The sequence below is a fragment of the Dromiciops gliroides genome, chromosome 4 (genome assembly GCF_019393635.1).
Source record: "Dromiciops gliroides isolate mDroGli1 chromosome 4, mDroGli1.pri, whole genome shotgun sequence".
Lineage (NCBI taxonomy): Eukaryota > Metazoa > Chordata > Mammalia > Microbiotheria > Microbiotheriidae > Dromiciops > Dromiciops gliroides.
This window is the reverse complement of record NC_057864.1, coordinates 364,601,392-364,618,136: the sequence shown is the minus strand read 5'-3', so window position 1 is coordinate 364,618,136 and position 16,745 is coordinate 364,601,392. Positions and strand designations below refer to the sequence as shown.

At 35.8% G+C, this 16,745-nt stretch overlaps 1 protein-coding gene across 1 annotated transcript in view; it reads right to left on the bottom strand.

Moving 5' to 3' along the window:
* The window catches only part of LAMA2 (laminin subunit alpha 2), an 804,877-nt gene that overhangs the window by 310,959 nt on the left and 477,173 nt on the right, over window positions 1-16,745 (bottom strand). The window contains 2 exon segments of the mRNA XM_044002871.1: window positions 231-344; window positions 9,873-9,984. Coding sequence (XP_043858806.1) covers window positions 231-344; window positions 9,873-9,984 — 226 coding nt within the window.

Genomic DNA, 16,745 nt, shown 5'->3' with positions numbered 1-16,745 from the left:
AATGCTTGAGACTAATATGAATAAACTCTTCTTTCTTATTTGTCAAACTGACTACATCCTGATACAAGGGTATTCTTAATGTGCAAAGCAGTTCAATATAAAGATCTTTCCTGTCAAAACACTTCTTTCCTCAAGTACTTGAGGTCCCAAAGGTGGTCATTCAATTGAAGGGGTATATTGAGCAGATCTCAGCCCCGTCAATCAGAGTCTCCAAAGGCAGGAACACTTACCACACATTCTCCTGTGATGTCATCACATGCTTCTGCATGACCAAAGCATTGACACGGTTCACAGATGCCACCGAAAATCGTACCATTAACTCGTCTATGCCCAGGCCAACAAGACTGCAAGAGAGAACATCTCTGTCAAGCCGATGGCTAGAAAGGTGTTTTGTTGTTGTTGTTATTAAATACCAAGAAATTTTTAGCAACCGGGTTCAGAAAACAGACTTCTCAAGTGGAATAAGTTATTGAATTATTACTATAGAGCTATTTCTTCTGATTTTGAAGCTTTGTACTGACCTTAGTTTTATTGGTGGGTATGAAATTAGAGGAAGCATTAGCATGAGTTCTCTTCAGAAATGATAAAATAAAATGGAGAAATGAGGAATGAAGGTATTTCAGTTACAACGCAAGAAGTACAGACTAGTAAAGAGCCAGAAGACAGGATACTGAAAGAGCAGAGTGAAAAAATAATCAAAATAAAGCCTCTTTATAGAGTCTCACTAAAAATAGGATACAATGAACTTCAGTCTCCAAGACTGACCTTATTATTCCATTCCTGTTTCTCCCTCTATCAAGACTGAACATTCTTTGCAAACATTTTTTAATCAACAAAAATCTACCTTCTCTCTCTTCCACCTCCCCCTTCACAATTAAGAATTTTTTAAAAGTTATATGTATATTCAAGGAAAACAAATGACCATATTGACCATGTCCAATGGAATGTTTTCTCTTTTTTCATACACACCCTTCCCCACTTACTTTCTTCATTTCAGGAACTCCTAGGATACTTTCTCTTGGAATAATCTTTGTTTATAGAAAAAAATGGACCTTTCCCTCATCCTGTGTTTCTCTCTCCTACCACCATGTTCTGAAGATGGATTTGTCTTCTTCATTCACTACACTGCTATGGTTGTTCATATAGCACAGATTGATTTTCTTCATTTTAGGTATCTAATTAAAAGACAATCACATATAGTATTCCTTGCCTATCCTTTCATATATTTGTTCTCATTCATATTACCCATGTTAGATCAGAAGCTCTAAAAGATCTGTATTAATGATGTTGACACCTCAAAATGTACTTAATAAATGTGTTAATAAGGGCAATGAGGTTTTAGGTTTTTAGGTTTTTACTCCAGAATATATAGCCATGGTGATATTGCGTTACCTAGGAAACTTTTTCCTGTGCATATGGAATGTTGTCTGTGCTTACTTACCTCTTCCTTCTTTTTCTATCCCTTCTAAAATTTTCAAAGACATTATTATTTAAAAAAAAACACATTTCATTGATGCCTTCTATAATTGTCACAATCATTTTTATTTATTTTAAATTTTATTTTGGTGGGGCAATGAGGGTTAAGTGACTTGCCCAGGGTCACACAGCTAGTGTCAAGTGTCTGAGGCCAGATTTGAACTCAGGTTTTCCTGAATTCAGGGCTGGTGCTTTATCCACTGTGCCACCTAGCTGCCCCTGTCACAATCATTTTTAGAAAAATAACTCCCTTCCCCAAATCCAGATAGAACAGTTTATATAAATATATATTATATATGTATTATATACACATATACAGTACATATACATATGCACATACATATACATATATATATGTAAAATTAAGCAACACCTGATATAGTGCATATATCTGCCAATGCCTCTTTGTCACGAGGAAGGATACAAATATTTTATTTTATTTTCTCCAATGTCATTATTGATTTTGAAGTTACACAGAGTAACAAGCCGCTAGGTGGCCAAGAGGATAAAGTTCTGAGTCTGGAGTTAGGAAGACTCATCTTCATGAGTACAAATCTGACCTCAAATGCTTACTAGTTGTGTGAACTTGAGTAAGTCATTTAACCACATTTGTCTAAGTTTCCTCATCTGTACAATGAGCTGGAGAAGGAAATAGCAAACCACTCCAGTATCTCAGCCAAGAAAACTCAATTGGAGTCACAAAGAGTTGGACACAACTGAAAAATGACCGAGGAATGAATGTCACTTTCCTTTAGGAACTGTAAACTTTATTTTCAATGGAGACTCCCAACTCAAATCCTTGGCCATATTTTCATGAAATAGATTTATCATTTAGCTTCAATTTAGAAAACAAATACCATATTATTTTCCCACAATGAAGGGATATACCTCGCAATAGACTTTTTGATCATACATACATATATTTATATGTATTCCTGGAGAGTATTATGGCCACTATATATTTTTAAGATTTTTCTTAGGCCATAAGGAATAGTTTCAAATGGCCAGTATGTATTCAAGTGCTTGAACCAAAGAATCATTATACTATGAAAGTTTTATGATATTGGAGATTGATACTATAAGTATTTTTTCTCATATCTACCATGCAGGCCATTCAATTCTTCTAAAATTCATTTTTTTTCACTTGCAAGATGTTGCTAATTATCATCATGTCCATGAGAAAGATATAACAACTTGGAATGTTCTTTAGAAATGAGGTATTCTCTATGGCAAAAAACAAAACAAAACAAAACAAAACTAGAAGAGAAATACTAGAGGAGATTTTTTAAATTTGAAAATGTGTTCATCAAAGTGAACTATGTAGATATTATACTATCAGAAGACTTTTTACCATGTGAAATGTTTGAAACTAGATTGAAAAGCTTTGCATTATCATTTTATTTTATTTTTTGTATTAATCTCTTGTATTCTCATCTTTTTTCATCTTTTCTTTTGTAGAAGGGTAGGCAACCTTTTTGTTTTCCCCTGCTAAATACTGAATGTGATTAAAATAACTTGACCCTAACTTACCTTCAGAGCTTGATGACACAGCAATCTCTTCTACCTCTTCTTGCCCAGGACAAACTAATCTTCTTCTTATTACTCTGCATAATACTCTATCTTTCATCTTCATGGCTTTGTATCGGCTGCTCTCCATCACTCCCCTGCCCTCTAAAATGAAGTCCCACTTCTGCTTTGCCTCTTAGAATTCTTCTCAGTTCAAGGGTCACTTTATAAATTGAGCCTTTCTTGTTCCCCCAGCTCTTAGTGTTCTCCTCCCCTCCAAGATTAACTTGTATTTTTATTTATCTTGGATATACATATACTTATTTGTTTCACCCAATTGAAGTTAAGTTCCTTGAGAAGAGCGACTGCTTCACTTTGTATTTTTAATACCCTATTACAGTGCCTTGAAGCTGGTGGGTGTAAACTAAATAATTGCTGATTGATTGTTGTCTTAGATTACATGCATTAAGCCATTCTGTTTATTCTCCCTATAAATCAGACACAACATTCATTGAGCTTATTTTTAAGGTAGAATACTAGATATTCTGTGTAACTACAAAGAAAATGGAGGAAAAATAACCCTGCCCTCAAGGAAATTACATTTTAACACCATTTCAGAGGAAAAAAAAATTTCTCTAGATTTGGAGTCAGGAGGGCCTTAGGGTTCTAATTCTGCTTTTGTTTTGTTTTACAAACTAGTTTTATGAATTTGTTGAAGTCATCTAACATCTCTAGGCCTCAGATTCTTCCTACTGCCTATAAACATGGCCACGTTAACCCCATCCTGAAAAATCCCTCACTTGATCCGTCCATCTCTGCTGTCATCCTATAGTGGGGTTTTTTCCCCCATTGTAGCTAAACTCAAGAAGACCATCTAGAATTGTTGATGCCATGTTCTCTCCTCTCATTCTCTACCCCTTACAATCTGGTTTCTTACCTTTTCATTCCAATAAAAATGAACTTTGCAAAGTTACTAAAGATCTCTTAGTTGTCAAATCCAATGATTTTTCTTAATCTTCATTCTCCTTGATTTCTCCACTACTTTTGACACATGATCACTCCTTAATACTCTCTAGGTTTTTAAAATATCACTTGCTCCTGCTTTTCTCTCACTTATCTAACCACAACTTCCCTGTCTCCTTTGTGGTATCTGCCTCCACAGGAGTCCCTCACACTTCTATCACTGGACCATTATCTCTTCTCCTACTTTGCTTTGTGATCTCATGGACTCCCATGGATTTAATTGCCATCCCTATGCTGATGATTCTCAAATTACCTTTCCTGTCCCAATCTTTCTGCTAAGCTCCAACCTTGGATCTCCAATTGCCTTTAAGATATCTCAAACTAGAAGTCTAGTTGACATTTTCAACTCCTTAGCTGTCCTGTCCCCACCCCTAACTTCCTTATTTGCTTTACAAGGCAACACCATCCTCCCCCCGCCCCCACCCTGCTCAGAACCTAAGAGTCAGCTTGGACTCTTTACTATCTCTCAACCCTGCCCCCTTCCCTGCCCGGCTTCAAACTATTACCAAGGGCTGTTGAATTCACCTTTGCAACACCTCTTAATTATGATCCCTTCTCTCTCCTGACACTGCCACCACTCTAGGGCAGGCCCTCACCATGTCAGGCCTGAGCTACTATAATAACCTCCCGGTGGGTCAGCCTGCTTCACAGGTCTCCCCTTTACATTCTATTTTTTATTTAGATGCTAAAGTGATTCTGCTAAATTGTAGATTTGATCAAGTTCTTTGCCTCCCCCTCAATATACTCAAGTGGTTTCCTGTTGCAGCTAGGAACTAATACAAAATGTTCTCCCTTTCAAAGTCCTTCATAACCTAGGCCCCTCCTACCTTTCTAGTCTTTTACAACTTAATCCCCAACACATACTCTCTAATCCAGTAGGACTAACCTCCTTTCTGTTCCAGGGACAAGACACTCCATCTTTTGTCTGGAGGCATTTTTTTTTTCTGGCTTTCCTCCATGCTCAAAATGCTCTCCCTCATCTCCTGTCACTATGGATCTCTCTGGATCTCTTTAAGTTCCATTCCAAACCCCACTTTCTACAGGAAACCTTTCCCAAACCAGTGCCTTCCCTCTGTTTCTTACTTCCTATTTATCCTGCTTTGTGTATAACAGTTTGCATGTTGGCTTCCCCATTAGATTATAAACTTCTTGAGGGCAGGGACTATCTTTTGCCTTTTTGTATCTCTAGCGCTTACCATTGTGCCTGGCACACAGTAGGCACTTAATAAATATTAATTGATTGAAAATTAGAAGTTTGGGAGGGGAGTTGACTTGGTTAACTTCTATTTTTAAAATTTGTATTATTTATTTATTTGTTTGTTTGTTTATTGTGTGGGGTAATGAGGGCTAAGTGACTTGCCCAGGGTCACACAGCTAGTAAATGTCAAATGTCTGAGTCGGGATTTGAACTCAGGTCCTCCTGAATCCAGGGCAGGTGCTTTATCCACTTCACCACCTAGTTGCCCCAACTTGGTTAACTTCTAAAGGCTTTTCCGGTTCTGAAACTATTCCATGATCCTGCCTTTCAAGATAGATGTTAAATTTATTGTATATTATATTCCTGGGAAGTCAAAAGTTATAAATGCACAAAAGTACAAAATAATGTATAATGAGAAATATTTACAAAGGAATTTTTCTAGTTGTGAACTGGAAAAGAAGGAAGAGAAGGCCCTGAAATGTTAGATTATGATAGATTTATGTTATTTATTATTCAAAATGTTGCATTTATTTATGTTTGATTAGAGATAAATATTTTGTAAAGGGCATTTAAGTATATCAATTCAAAAAGTATTCATTAAATGCCTGTTGCATGCTAAGCACTGAGTTGGAGTCTGGAAATATAAACATGAAAAGACCACCTGCCTTTAAGGAATTTATATTCTAGGGGGGGAATTCAGAATCAATCAAATAAACAAGGATCTATGAAATTTTAGCATGTCCTTGGGACTGTGCTGAGACCTGGGGAAACAACAAAAGGCAATTGGTCTCCCTGCCTTCAAGGAGCTCACATTCTAATTTTAATACTCAAGTACATAGTTAGAAGATAACCAGAAGGGATGGCACTTGTAGCTGGGGTGATCAGGAAAGGTCTTCTGGGGAGATGTTGCTTGAACTGTTTTTCTTAAAGGAAGCCGGGGAATTTAAGAATTGGTGGTGAGAAGGCAGCTCGGTGGCGCAGTAGATAAAGCACCAGCCCTGGATTCAGGAGGACCTGAGTTCAAATCTGACCTCAGACACTTGACACTTACTAGCTGTGTGACCCTGGGCAAGTCACTTAACCCCCATTGCCCCACAAAAAAAAAAAAAAGAATTGGTCGTGAGGAGGGAGAACATGATGGGCATTGCTAATTTAAAGACAAAGGTTTAGAATTGCAAAAGGGGGTCAATACATGTGGCTTGTAGAGTGTGTGGAGATGTTTCTACTATGAGAAGATTGGAAGGGAACGAAAGGGTCAGGAAATAAAGACCTTGAAATGCCAAGCAAAGGACATTATATTTGATCCTGTAGATGAGAAACACTAAAGTTTATTTGGTGAAGGGAATATGGTCATGCCTGGTTGTTAAGTCATTTTTAGTCATGTCTAACTGTTCATAATCCCATTTGGGGTTTTCTTGGCAAAGATTATTGGAGTGGTTTGCCATTTCCTCCTCCAGCTGATTTTGCAGATGAGGAAACTGAGGCAAGCAGGGTAAAGTGACTTGTCTAGTATCACACAGCTAGTAAGTGTCTGAGGCCATATTTGAACTCAGGAAGGGGAGTCTTTGTGACTCCAGGCCCAGTGCTCTATCCACTCTGCCACCTAACTGGCCAAATTTACTACCTTTAGGAAATTCACTCTGAATAGAGGATGGATTATAGTAAGGAGTAGGTTAGGCAGGAAGACCAATTAGAAGGCTGTTAAGTAGTTCCAACATGGCAGTTGTATGAGTGGAAGCAGAAGACATCTATAATAAATGATGTGAATATATGTATATTTGAAAAATGATTGGTCATAGAATAAAGAGAAGAGGATGACAATGGAGGTTGTGAACCTCAATGGCTGAGATGACCTGGTGACCTTGACAGTAATAGGGAAGTTCAGAAGAGGAGAGAATTTTAGGGGAAAAATAATAGTTTCTATTTCGGACATGAGTTTGAGATACCTATGGGATATAAAGTTTTAGATGTTCAAGAAGCAGTACTGTAAAATTGGATATATAGATTTGGAAGTCATCTATCTGCATCGATAATAATTAAACTTATGGGAGAAGTGGACAAAGACCCTTCTCACCTTCCAGATGAACTCCAGAGATTGGCTTCAACAAATATCATGAAACTGACAGCTTCCAGTGAGTAAGCCCTTGCTACCTTTGCATTAGCATCCCCTACCAATCCCCCACTTCCCTAGTATTTCACCATGAATTGTCTTGTTTCAAGGAATACTGACTTCAGATATTCTATTGTAAGTGGGCTGAGGGATATAGCTGCAGAATTTAGTGTTCTTCAGTGCTTTTTAATTTAGATTATACTGATTTATTTTTGCTTCTTATTGGTACTAAAAGACTTAACTGATAAAGGTGAAGGAATCCCGAATCCTGGGAAAGTTCTTCTCCCTCCCTGCTCCAATGGGCAGATTTCTTTAAGTGAGACTAGCTATAATCAGATGATAATTCTCTTGTAGCTAAGAATATACATTTTTCTCTAACAAGTATACTATTGTTATTGCATAACCACATGTATTTCATGAATTACAATCTTTCTTTTCTTTGTTTCATACAATGTTACTTTGAATAATATTTAGCTTATGAATCTAGCCTCAAAATCTCTCTATATGGAGACTCTTTGTCATGTTCAGGGCAGATTGCCATCCATCTTGCAATCTACTCTAGTTGGCTAGAATAAATAACTTGTTTCACTCTTAATAGACTCCTTACTGCTATTATGTGACCCCTACCTCAGGAAGCCAGATTGGTAATTGATGATCCTTTTGGATCCCTAAAAAATTCTACTACCAACCCATGGGAACCAATGAATTTATCAAAGGAGATATTGTTGATTAAGGATTCTTAATTATTGTCATTTTGTCACAGGCTCCTTCGAAGTCTAGAGAAAGCTATAGACTCCTCAGAATAATGTTTTAAATGCATAAAATAAACACATAGTATCATAAATGAAATAAATGATATCGAAATTTAAATTGTTTTTTCCAATTTTTGCTTATGCCACACCACAGAACATAACCTTCATGTCTAACATATGCAAATCCTACATATTCAAAAGCCCAACTCAAGTCTATATTCTTCTTGAAGGCTTCCCTGAACCCTCTAATTCATAAGGTTTCTCCCTCCAATGAAATCCTAAGGTGCTTACTGTTTTCACGAATAAGCTTCATAATTTTTGAAAATCTTATTTATTGATCAGTTAATCAATGTGCATTTATTAAGCCCTGCCTATCATGTACCCAACTTTGGGCTAGGCAATTGGGATACAAAAAATAAAATAAAATAAAATAAAAAAAGGAATACATCAGCCCCTACAAGAAAATGGCACACTATTGAAAGCAAGAAATTAATAAATACTTGTTGATATTTGTTTGATTAATTGACTCACCACGAGTTCTTTGAATCTAAATCTATTACACTCTCATTATGCCACAGTCTTCAAAATATGTCCTCTGCTATAAAGGCAAATCCAGATAGGCAGAACTAAGTTGTATCCCTCTCTAGGTTTTCTTCTATTCATGGGCTTTTGAATGCTCAGGACATCACTACAAATTCCCTGTGGTTTTCCAGTTACAACAAAAATATTTGGCATGAATATAATTGCCAGACTATCTAGCATATAGAAACATATAGCATTTTAAAGAATAAGTGAGCTGACAAGCAAATGCCTACAAAACCTGTATAAATGGCATTTTGTTTGTAGTGTTCTGAAGTGGAACATCTTGGCATTAGTGAATGTTTCCTTGCAGGCAAGGGTTTTGAAAGATTTAAATTCTTATTTACCTCAAGCCATGCCCTACTCTGCTTCTGGACATATGCATATGTGAGCGTCATGCAGATTTCATGCTTGTTTGTACATGCTTAGGGTAAAGGTATATTCAGAAGCCTTTCAACAACACTATTCTAAAAAGAAAATGCACAAAGGGGAAAAACCTACAAGAATAAAAAAACATACTACATTAAAAGGTTATTGGGTTGGGCTCTGGGGAGGGGGTGCTCATGCTATAAAAGAACACATAAATCTCTGTATAATCTAAAATATTCAGGTGCTCTAATAAACAACCCCTGTGCTTCAGAATCTCATCGCCATATAAATGAGAAAAGCTGTAGAAAAATTGCTGAAGTAAGATCTTCCTCCTCAATCTAATGTTTTCTGAGCCTCTAATCAGTTTGCACTTTAGGAAATGCATTGACATTTATTTGGGACTGAAGCAGAGAAAACTTGATGTAGAATGGATTGGGGGAAGCAGGAAAGGTATAGGATTTCAGGGATAATGTCCTTCAATGATTAGGATGGAAATGATGGGAAATGACCCCTTTAATTCGGGGGCCTTTTAATCCTAGGTGGTATGTACATTGCTTAACAGTATAGATTTGATTGAATAGGCTCATACAATTTTAAAGAAATGACAAGTGTTTCCACAACTGGATTCCAATGGGATGGCAAAAAGAAGGGCTATCTTAATAACAGATTTTCAAATTTAAACTTTATAGTCATTGTTTCAGGCAAATAAACACTTTCAAATATTATGCTTTCAAATAGCATTTGATGTATCTATATATAATGTGATAGCATAACTCGACAGATTCTTGGAAACAATGGGGCCATAATCGACTTAGAATGGATCTGAGATAAAATGTTTTAACTGTCCTTAGAAACTTACCTCACAAGAGGAGCCACTGTATCCTGGAGGACACTGACAAAACTCCACGGCCTCGGCAGGGTCTCCATCAGTGGAATATGGCACAGCTGATTCAAGACTCACAGAATTTAACCTAGGATAGAGGGGGGGAAATTCATTTGTAATATGCATAAAATGCAACCTCATGGTATTCACATGTTGACCTGGTAGTTTAGCTGTGGTCTACTAAGAATGAGGGCAATTATCTTTGTGGTGCTTTTGACAGGGTAGGAAGGCGAACATTTATTCATTGTTTGAAGCTCTTGATATTTATTACATTAAGAAAAGCTGGGTCAGTTTAAAATGCTCCCAGTAAACAGCCAAATCATTATGAAAAGCAGGGGGTCCATTCTTTGCCTACAGCTATATGCTTCAGCTCTGATTATGTATTATTTTTTTGCGGCCTGAGATGCAAACAGTTGGAGGGATTTTATAACAGAAAATATTGCCACTTTGGATTAAAGCACAACAATTGTATTTTGGCATCAAGAACTGGTAATGTAGCTTCATTTTTTCCTGATTACAATCTTGTAGATTTTCAAAGCAGATCATGTAGGGCAAAGAAATATTTAATCGCTGGTTTTTACTTTAACATGTCAGAAAAAAACCCAATAAAATTATTATTATTTTCAGAAATCAGACTGCAATGGCTCTCAAACTCACAGACTTACTAAATCTGAGTTAAAATATATTTGTCATTATCTTGTCCAACCTGTAACAGCACAAATTTCCTCTCTACAACATACCTGAGAAGGGGTCAGCCAGTCTCTGGTTGAAAAATTCCAACAAAGGTGAACTTTCTACCTACTGAGGCAGAACATCGCAATTCTGAATAGCTCTAATTGCTAGGAAATTTTTTCCTTATTTTATTACGTAATTTTATGTCTATGCAGCTCCCACCCATTCTTTAGTTCTGCCCTTGGAAGAGAAATAGAACAAGTCTCTTTCATATGTTATCCCTCTAAATATTCAAATGTGACTATCATATAACTCCATGAGTCTTTTCTCTTCTAGGTAAAAGATTTCTAGTTCCTTCAATCAGTCCTCAAAAGACCTTATTTCCAGTCCTCTCACCATTCCACTTGTCCTCATCAGGATAGGCTCTGGCATTTTAATGCAATGCCCATGTTTTCCAGATGTGGTTTTATAAAGAATACAGCAGGGCCACTGCCTTTTTCAAACTGGGTATAATTTAATGCAGCTTCCTTTAATGCAGCCCAAGATTGCTTTAGCTTTATTCAGTACAAAATCTCACTATTGAATCAGTTAATTTTTTTCATGTAAACTCATGTCCAACCATTTCTTCTCTAATCCTATCCCTGTACAATTGATTTTTTATACCCAAGTAAGACACTTTATATTTATCTTAATTAAATATTATCATATTAAATTCCTTTCCTAGCCTGTCAAGGCTGTTTTGGAAACCGATCCTCTCATCTGAAAGGATATCTAACCCTCTCATATTTTTCCCTTATAAAAATTTAATTAATTGAAATCTCTGCTTTTATTCAACTTTTGTTGAATAGGAAAAGGCCAAGTACAAGTACCTGGGATATTTCACTAGAATTCTCCCTTCACATTGATATTGGTCCATTAATGAAAACTCTTTGGCTATCATCATTTAAATAGTCACAAATCTGCTTAATTATAATACCATATTTCTATGTCATCCACAAGAACAAGAATACCTGTCAAATATTTTCATGAAATCTAGTTATTTTATACACACACACACACACACACACATATATATATATATATATATACACACACACACATAGCTTTATATATGGCTATCTATCTATATATGGATATATATGTGGGGATGTGTGTATGTATATATATATGTATATATGTGTGTATACATATATGTGCATATGTGTGTATATATATATGTATATACACATATATATGGGATATTTCATTAGAATTTTACCTTCACATTGACATTGGTCCATTAATGAAACTCTTTGGCTATTATTTAAATAGTCAGAAATCTGCTTAATTATAATAGCATATTTCTATGTCATCCACAAGAAGAATAATAAAGCCTGTCAAATATTTTCATGAAATCTAGTTATAGTGTGCGTTTGTATATATATATATATGTCTATGTCTCTATCTCTATCTATCTATCTATCTATCTATCTATCTATCTATCTATCTATCTATCTATCTATCATCAGGGGCAGCTATGTGACACCATATTTAGAGCACTGGGTCTCAAGTCAGGAAGAGCTGAGTTCAAATCTGTCCTCAGACCCTTATTAGCTGTGTTACCCTGGGCAAGTCACTTAATATCTGTTTGCCTCAATTTTCTCATCTATAAAACGGTGATAATAATAGCACCTGCCTCTCATGGTTGCTGTGAGGATCAAGTGAGATAATTTAAAAGTGCTGAGCACATTTCCTGGAGCATTGGAAGTGCTTTGTCAATGTTAGGTGTCATCATCATCACCTCTCAGTTTAGTAGCCCTGCCAATAAAGTAAATAAGGTTAGCCTGGCATAACTTATACTTGATGAAGCTAGCAAGACTTTTAATGATCACCGCTTTCATTTATTAAGGCATTTACTTCTTTTTTTATCACTTCCTTTTTTAAATGCCCACAAACTATTCTTCTAAAAATATATTCTAGAATTTGGTCAGAAATCCAAGTCAAGTTTGCCAGTTCTCTAATATGGTGAATTGATCCATCCCTCCCCTTTTTGGAAATTGATACTTTTGTATGCTGATAGCATTATTTCAATTAAGTCTTGTTGGTCCGAAGCAAATAAAATGCTGTCCAGATAAAAAGAATGTTTAATTGGATCTATTCACTAAAGTTGCCTGTTGAATTTTGGAAACATGTGTGTGTGTGTGGGGGGTGACATTTGAAAATCAAGCAGACTGAAAAAAATAATTATCTTTGCTCAAACTAAAAATTGAACCAAGTACTGTTATTGAAATAAAATTGCTTCAACAATTAGTTAGTATATCTCCACATTATAAGAACTGTTAAAAATTCAGTTGCCTTAGTTTATTTTTATAAAAAAAAAAGCAAAGATATTTTCTTCACACATTTTCATTGACTGCTAAAACAAGATAAAAATATGTGGAGAAAAAAATTAACAACTTTTTAATAAGAAAATAACAAAAGGCATTTAGATTTTAACACATGAGTATACTATCTAGTTGTTGAACCTGATTTAATTAGTGGCATTTTAGTCTACTTTGAAATTGGGAAGGAATACTTAATTTTTTGCAGTGCTGAGTATGTAACTTTCAGTTAAGAACCTTTAAAATTTTTGGATAATACTGGCAAACTGATCAGATAAAGCAATAAAAATAATTCTTAATATTATGTATGCAACCCAGGGCTCAGGCCTGAGTACATGAATAATAACAACAATTATAATAGCCACAGCACACAATTATCGCTATATTTACAAGGTATTAATACACCATTGTTACTAAGATACTACTACTTCACTCTTATATAGGCTATTTCCCAATGATGGGGATGAATTTTCACTGATATAATTTTTGCACCCAGTTTTCCTTGTGATTAATGGCAAATATTTGCCAGGCAACTTGCTAGATTTGGGGATATAAATGGTGGCCATGGATCAAAACAAAGTTAGCTGGCCTATGCAGGACCATGAACAATCTCATTCCTGTTAGCATTATGCTTTAATTTTTTTTTTTTTTTGCAGGGCAATGAGGGTTAAGTGACTTGCCCAGGGTCAGACAGCTAGTAAGTGTCTGAGAACGGATTTGAACTCAGGTCCTCCTGAATCCAGGGCCAGTGCTTTTTCCACTGTGCCACCTAGATGCCTCCGTGCTTTAACTTTTTGAATATTTTTATTACAACTGTGGATGGTTATATTTGAAGCACTTGAGTAATCTGGAAGAGTATTAACTAAAGTAGAGTATTGTTTTTTACTATGAGAAGACAGGGGAATCCACTAAGCTAAGTAAATTATTACCAAGGGCAACCACTCCCTCTGTTATGGTATAACCTGGCACCAAAGTGGACTATTTATGGTCATATTAGAAACAAGGGCTGTAGTTTCCTGTAAGCCAGCAGGAGTCATAAAGGGCAGAAGGTATCACCAAGTCTCTGGAGAAAGATGGATGAATTCTCTGTTGGAATAGGGGGAAAACAGTCAACAAACACGTCTCAACTTCCTAAAATATACTTAATGATATAGTATCAATTTATTATATTATATTATATACTATATCTTAATCATATCTTAATAATTCATAACATATTCTTGGGGGCAGCTAGGTGACATAGTGGATAAAGCATCAACCCTGGATTCGGGAGGACCTGAGTTCAAATCCAGCCTCAGATACTTGACACTGACTAGCTGTATGACCTTGGGCAAGTCACTTAATTCTCATTGCCCCACCAAAAAAAATAATATATTCTTATATTCCTTCAATGAACAAGAAATATTTTTACAGGGGGAAAAGGGATATAAGCTAGAGCAGTGGAGATTTGACCCTTGTCAGAATATGTTGGGGATTGAAATAATATGATGGAGGGCAAGGCAACACAAGGGATAAACCAATTTGAGTTTTTCCCAACAGTGTTTAAGAGAAGTTCTACCAGGAGGGATGGAAGATGTTTAAAGATGAAATTCTGAATGTACAAAGAGAAAAAGTTCCATTAACGGAGAACTCACCAACCAACTTTGATTGTACTTCTGTGTGAACTAGAAAGAATATGGCAGGAAAGCCAAGTAGCAGAGGATAAATATAAGATAGTGTCTGGCACATTCTAGGCACTTCATTAGTGTTTATTTAACCAACTATAGTCAATCAATAAGTAAGGACAATAAGGCCCTTTTAACCTATTTTGGCAGAAAAAGAGAAGGCTCCAGGGAGGCATAGGAATTCTGTTTGGAGTAAAAGGGATAATAACTGTCAGAAGACAAAGATGCTTGATTCTTATCGTCCTTGTTTTTCTTTGTCAAGTAAAATGATCTTTGTCTTGGAAATGCCAGAACAACAACAAAAAAAAGACTAATAGGAAGTTGGTAAACAAGATAAATAAAGATACAGAAAGAAAGTACCTATTTGCCCTTGATGTATTCAAGTCACTTGGCCCAGATGAACTACATTTTTAAGTCCTGAAAGAACTGGTTTGCGTGATTGCTGAGATAATGTCAATGATATTTAATATATCATGGGAACCAGTAAAGAATTGGAAAAGGGCAAATGCACAATTTGAAAAAAGAAGGAAGGGAGAAGAATATGCAGATCTAGTCCAGTGAGACTGAATTTGGTTTCAGGGGAAATTATAGAGTGGATTGTAAATGGGTTTATTGACCAACATCCAGAAAGGATAGTGGTGATCACAAAAACTCAACATGGCATCATCAAGAACAGATCATTCCAGGCTAACCTTATTTTCATTTTTGACAGCATTACTTAGGATAGTAGATAAGTGCTACGAGAATTGTTTTTCTAAATGTTATCAAAAATTTTATAAGGAATTTGAGACTGTTATTGGAGAGGAATATGAATTAGACAAGAATCCAATGATAATGATTTAGAACAGGCTGAATGGCTGGAGTAGAGCATATTGGCAAGCATATTGGTTCAAGAATCAGAAGACCTGGGTTCAAATCCCACCTATGATGTTCACTGTGTAAATTTGGGCAAATCACCTAACTTCCCAAGTCTCAGTTTCCCTCTCCATAAAATGAAGAGTTTGGACTTCTAGCTCTAAATCTATGATTTTATGACCACGATGATTCAATGTCAATGTAGTGGGAAGTATCCCACAGAATACCCCACAATCTGTGCTCAGGCACCTAAAATCTATTATCCATTTTTACTATGTTTTATCACTGACCAATGATGATTATAAAATTTTCAGGTGATATAAGACTAGGTTAGAGATAAATGTAATGTCTTATATTTGGCTACAAAAAGTTTTCCAAATACAATATATAGATGTATGATTCAAAGGAGTTCTTCTGAAAAAATTGTGGATTTTGGTGGGCCACAAGATCATTATGAGTCAGAAGGCGCCTGAGGTCTTTTAAAACTCTCACATTGGGGCAGCTAGTTGGCTCAGTGGATAGAGCACCAGCCCTGGATTCAGGAGGACCTGAGTTCAAATCTGGCCTCAGACACTGAACACTCACTAGCTGTGTGACCCTGGGCAAGTCACTTAACCCCAATTGCCCCGCCAAAACCAAAACAAACCAAAACAAAAAATAAAACTCTGATATTTTATGAGTATTTGAAATATGATGTCAAATTTCATGCCTTTCAGTAGATCGATGATTCTTAAATCATCTCTTCTTAATCTTTTTTCCAGGTGTATTGTTTTTGATGTGATATCTTATATTTTCTTCTAATTTTTTAGTCTTTTGTCCTTGTTTTTGTGTATCCAGTTATTTATTTGGGCCAAAATTCTAATGACCTAAGAGGCTTTCTTGTGAAAGGTTTTGTACCTCTTATGTTAGTCTGTTAATACTCCTTCCAAATCTTTTTTTTTCTAATTCTCTCACCAAGTACTTTTGTTGTGAGGAATCACTATAATTTCATTTACTCAGGTAAAGTTGGCACATTGGATAGAGCACTGAACCTCAAATTAAGAAGACCTGAATACAAATCCATCCTCGGATATTTATTAGTTGTATGACTCTGGGCAAGTCATATACCAGCTATTGCTATATTATTGTTGTTAGTTATAATAAATCATTTTAAAGTATTAAAAAATCCTTCATCTCTTCCAGTAATTCTTGATGAACTTATGCCAAAAATATGTTTTGCCCCTTAGAGCTTTGTTTGTAGAGGTTTTAGAGTCATTCTCTTCTTCTTGGCTTTTATTTTGGATGTCCCTGTCATCATA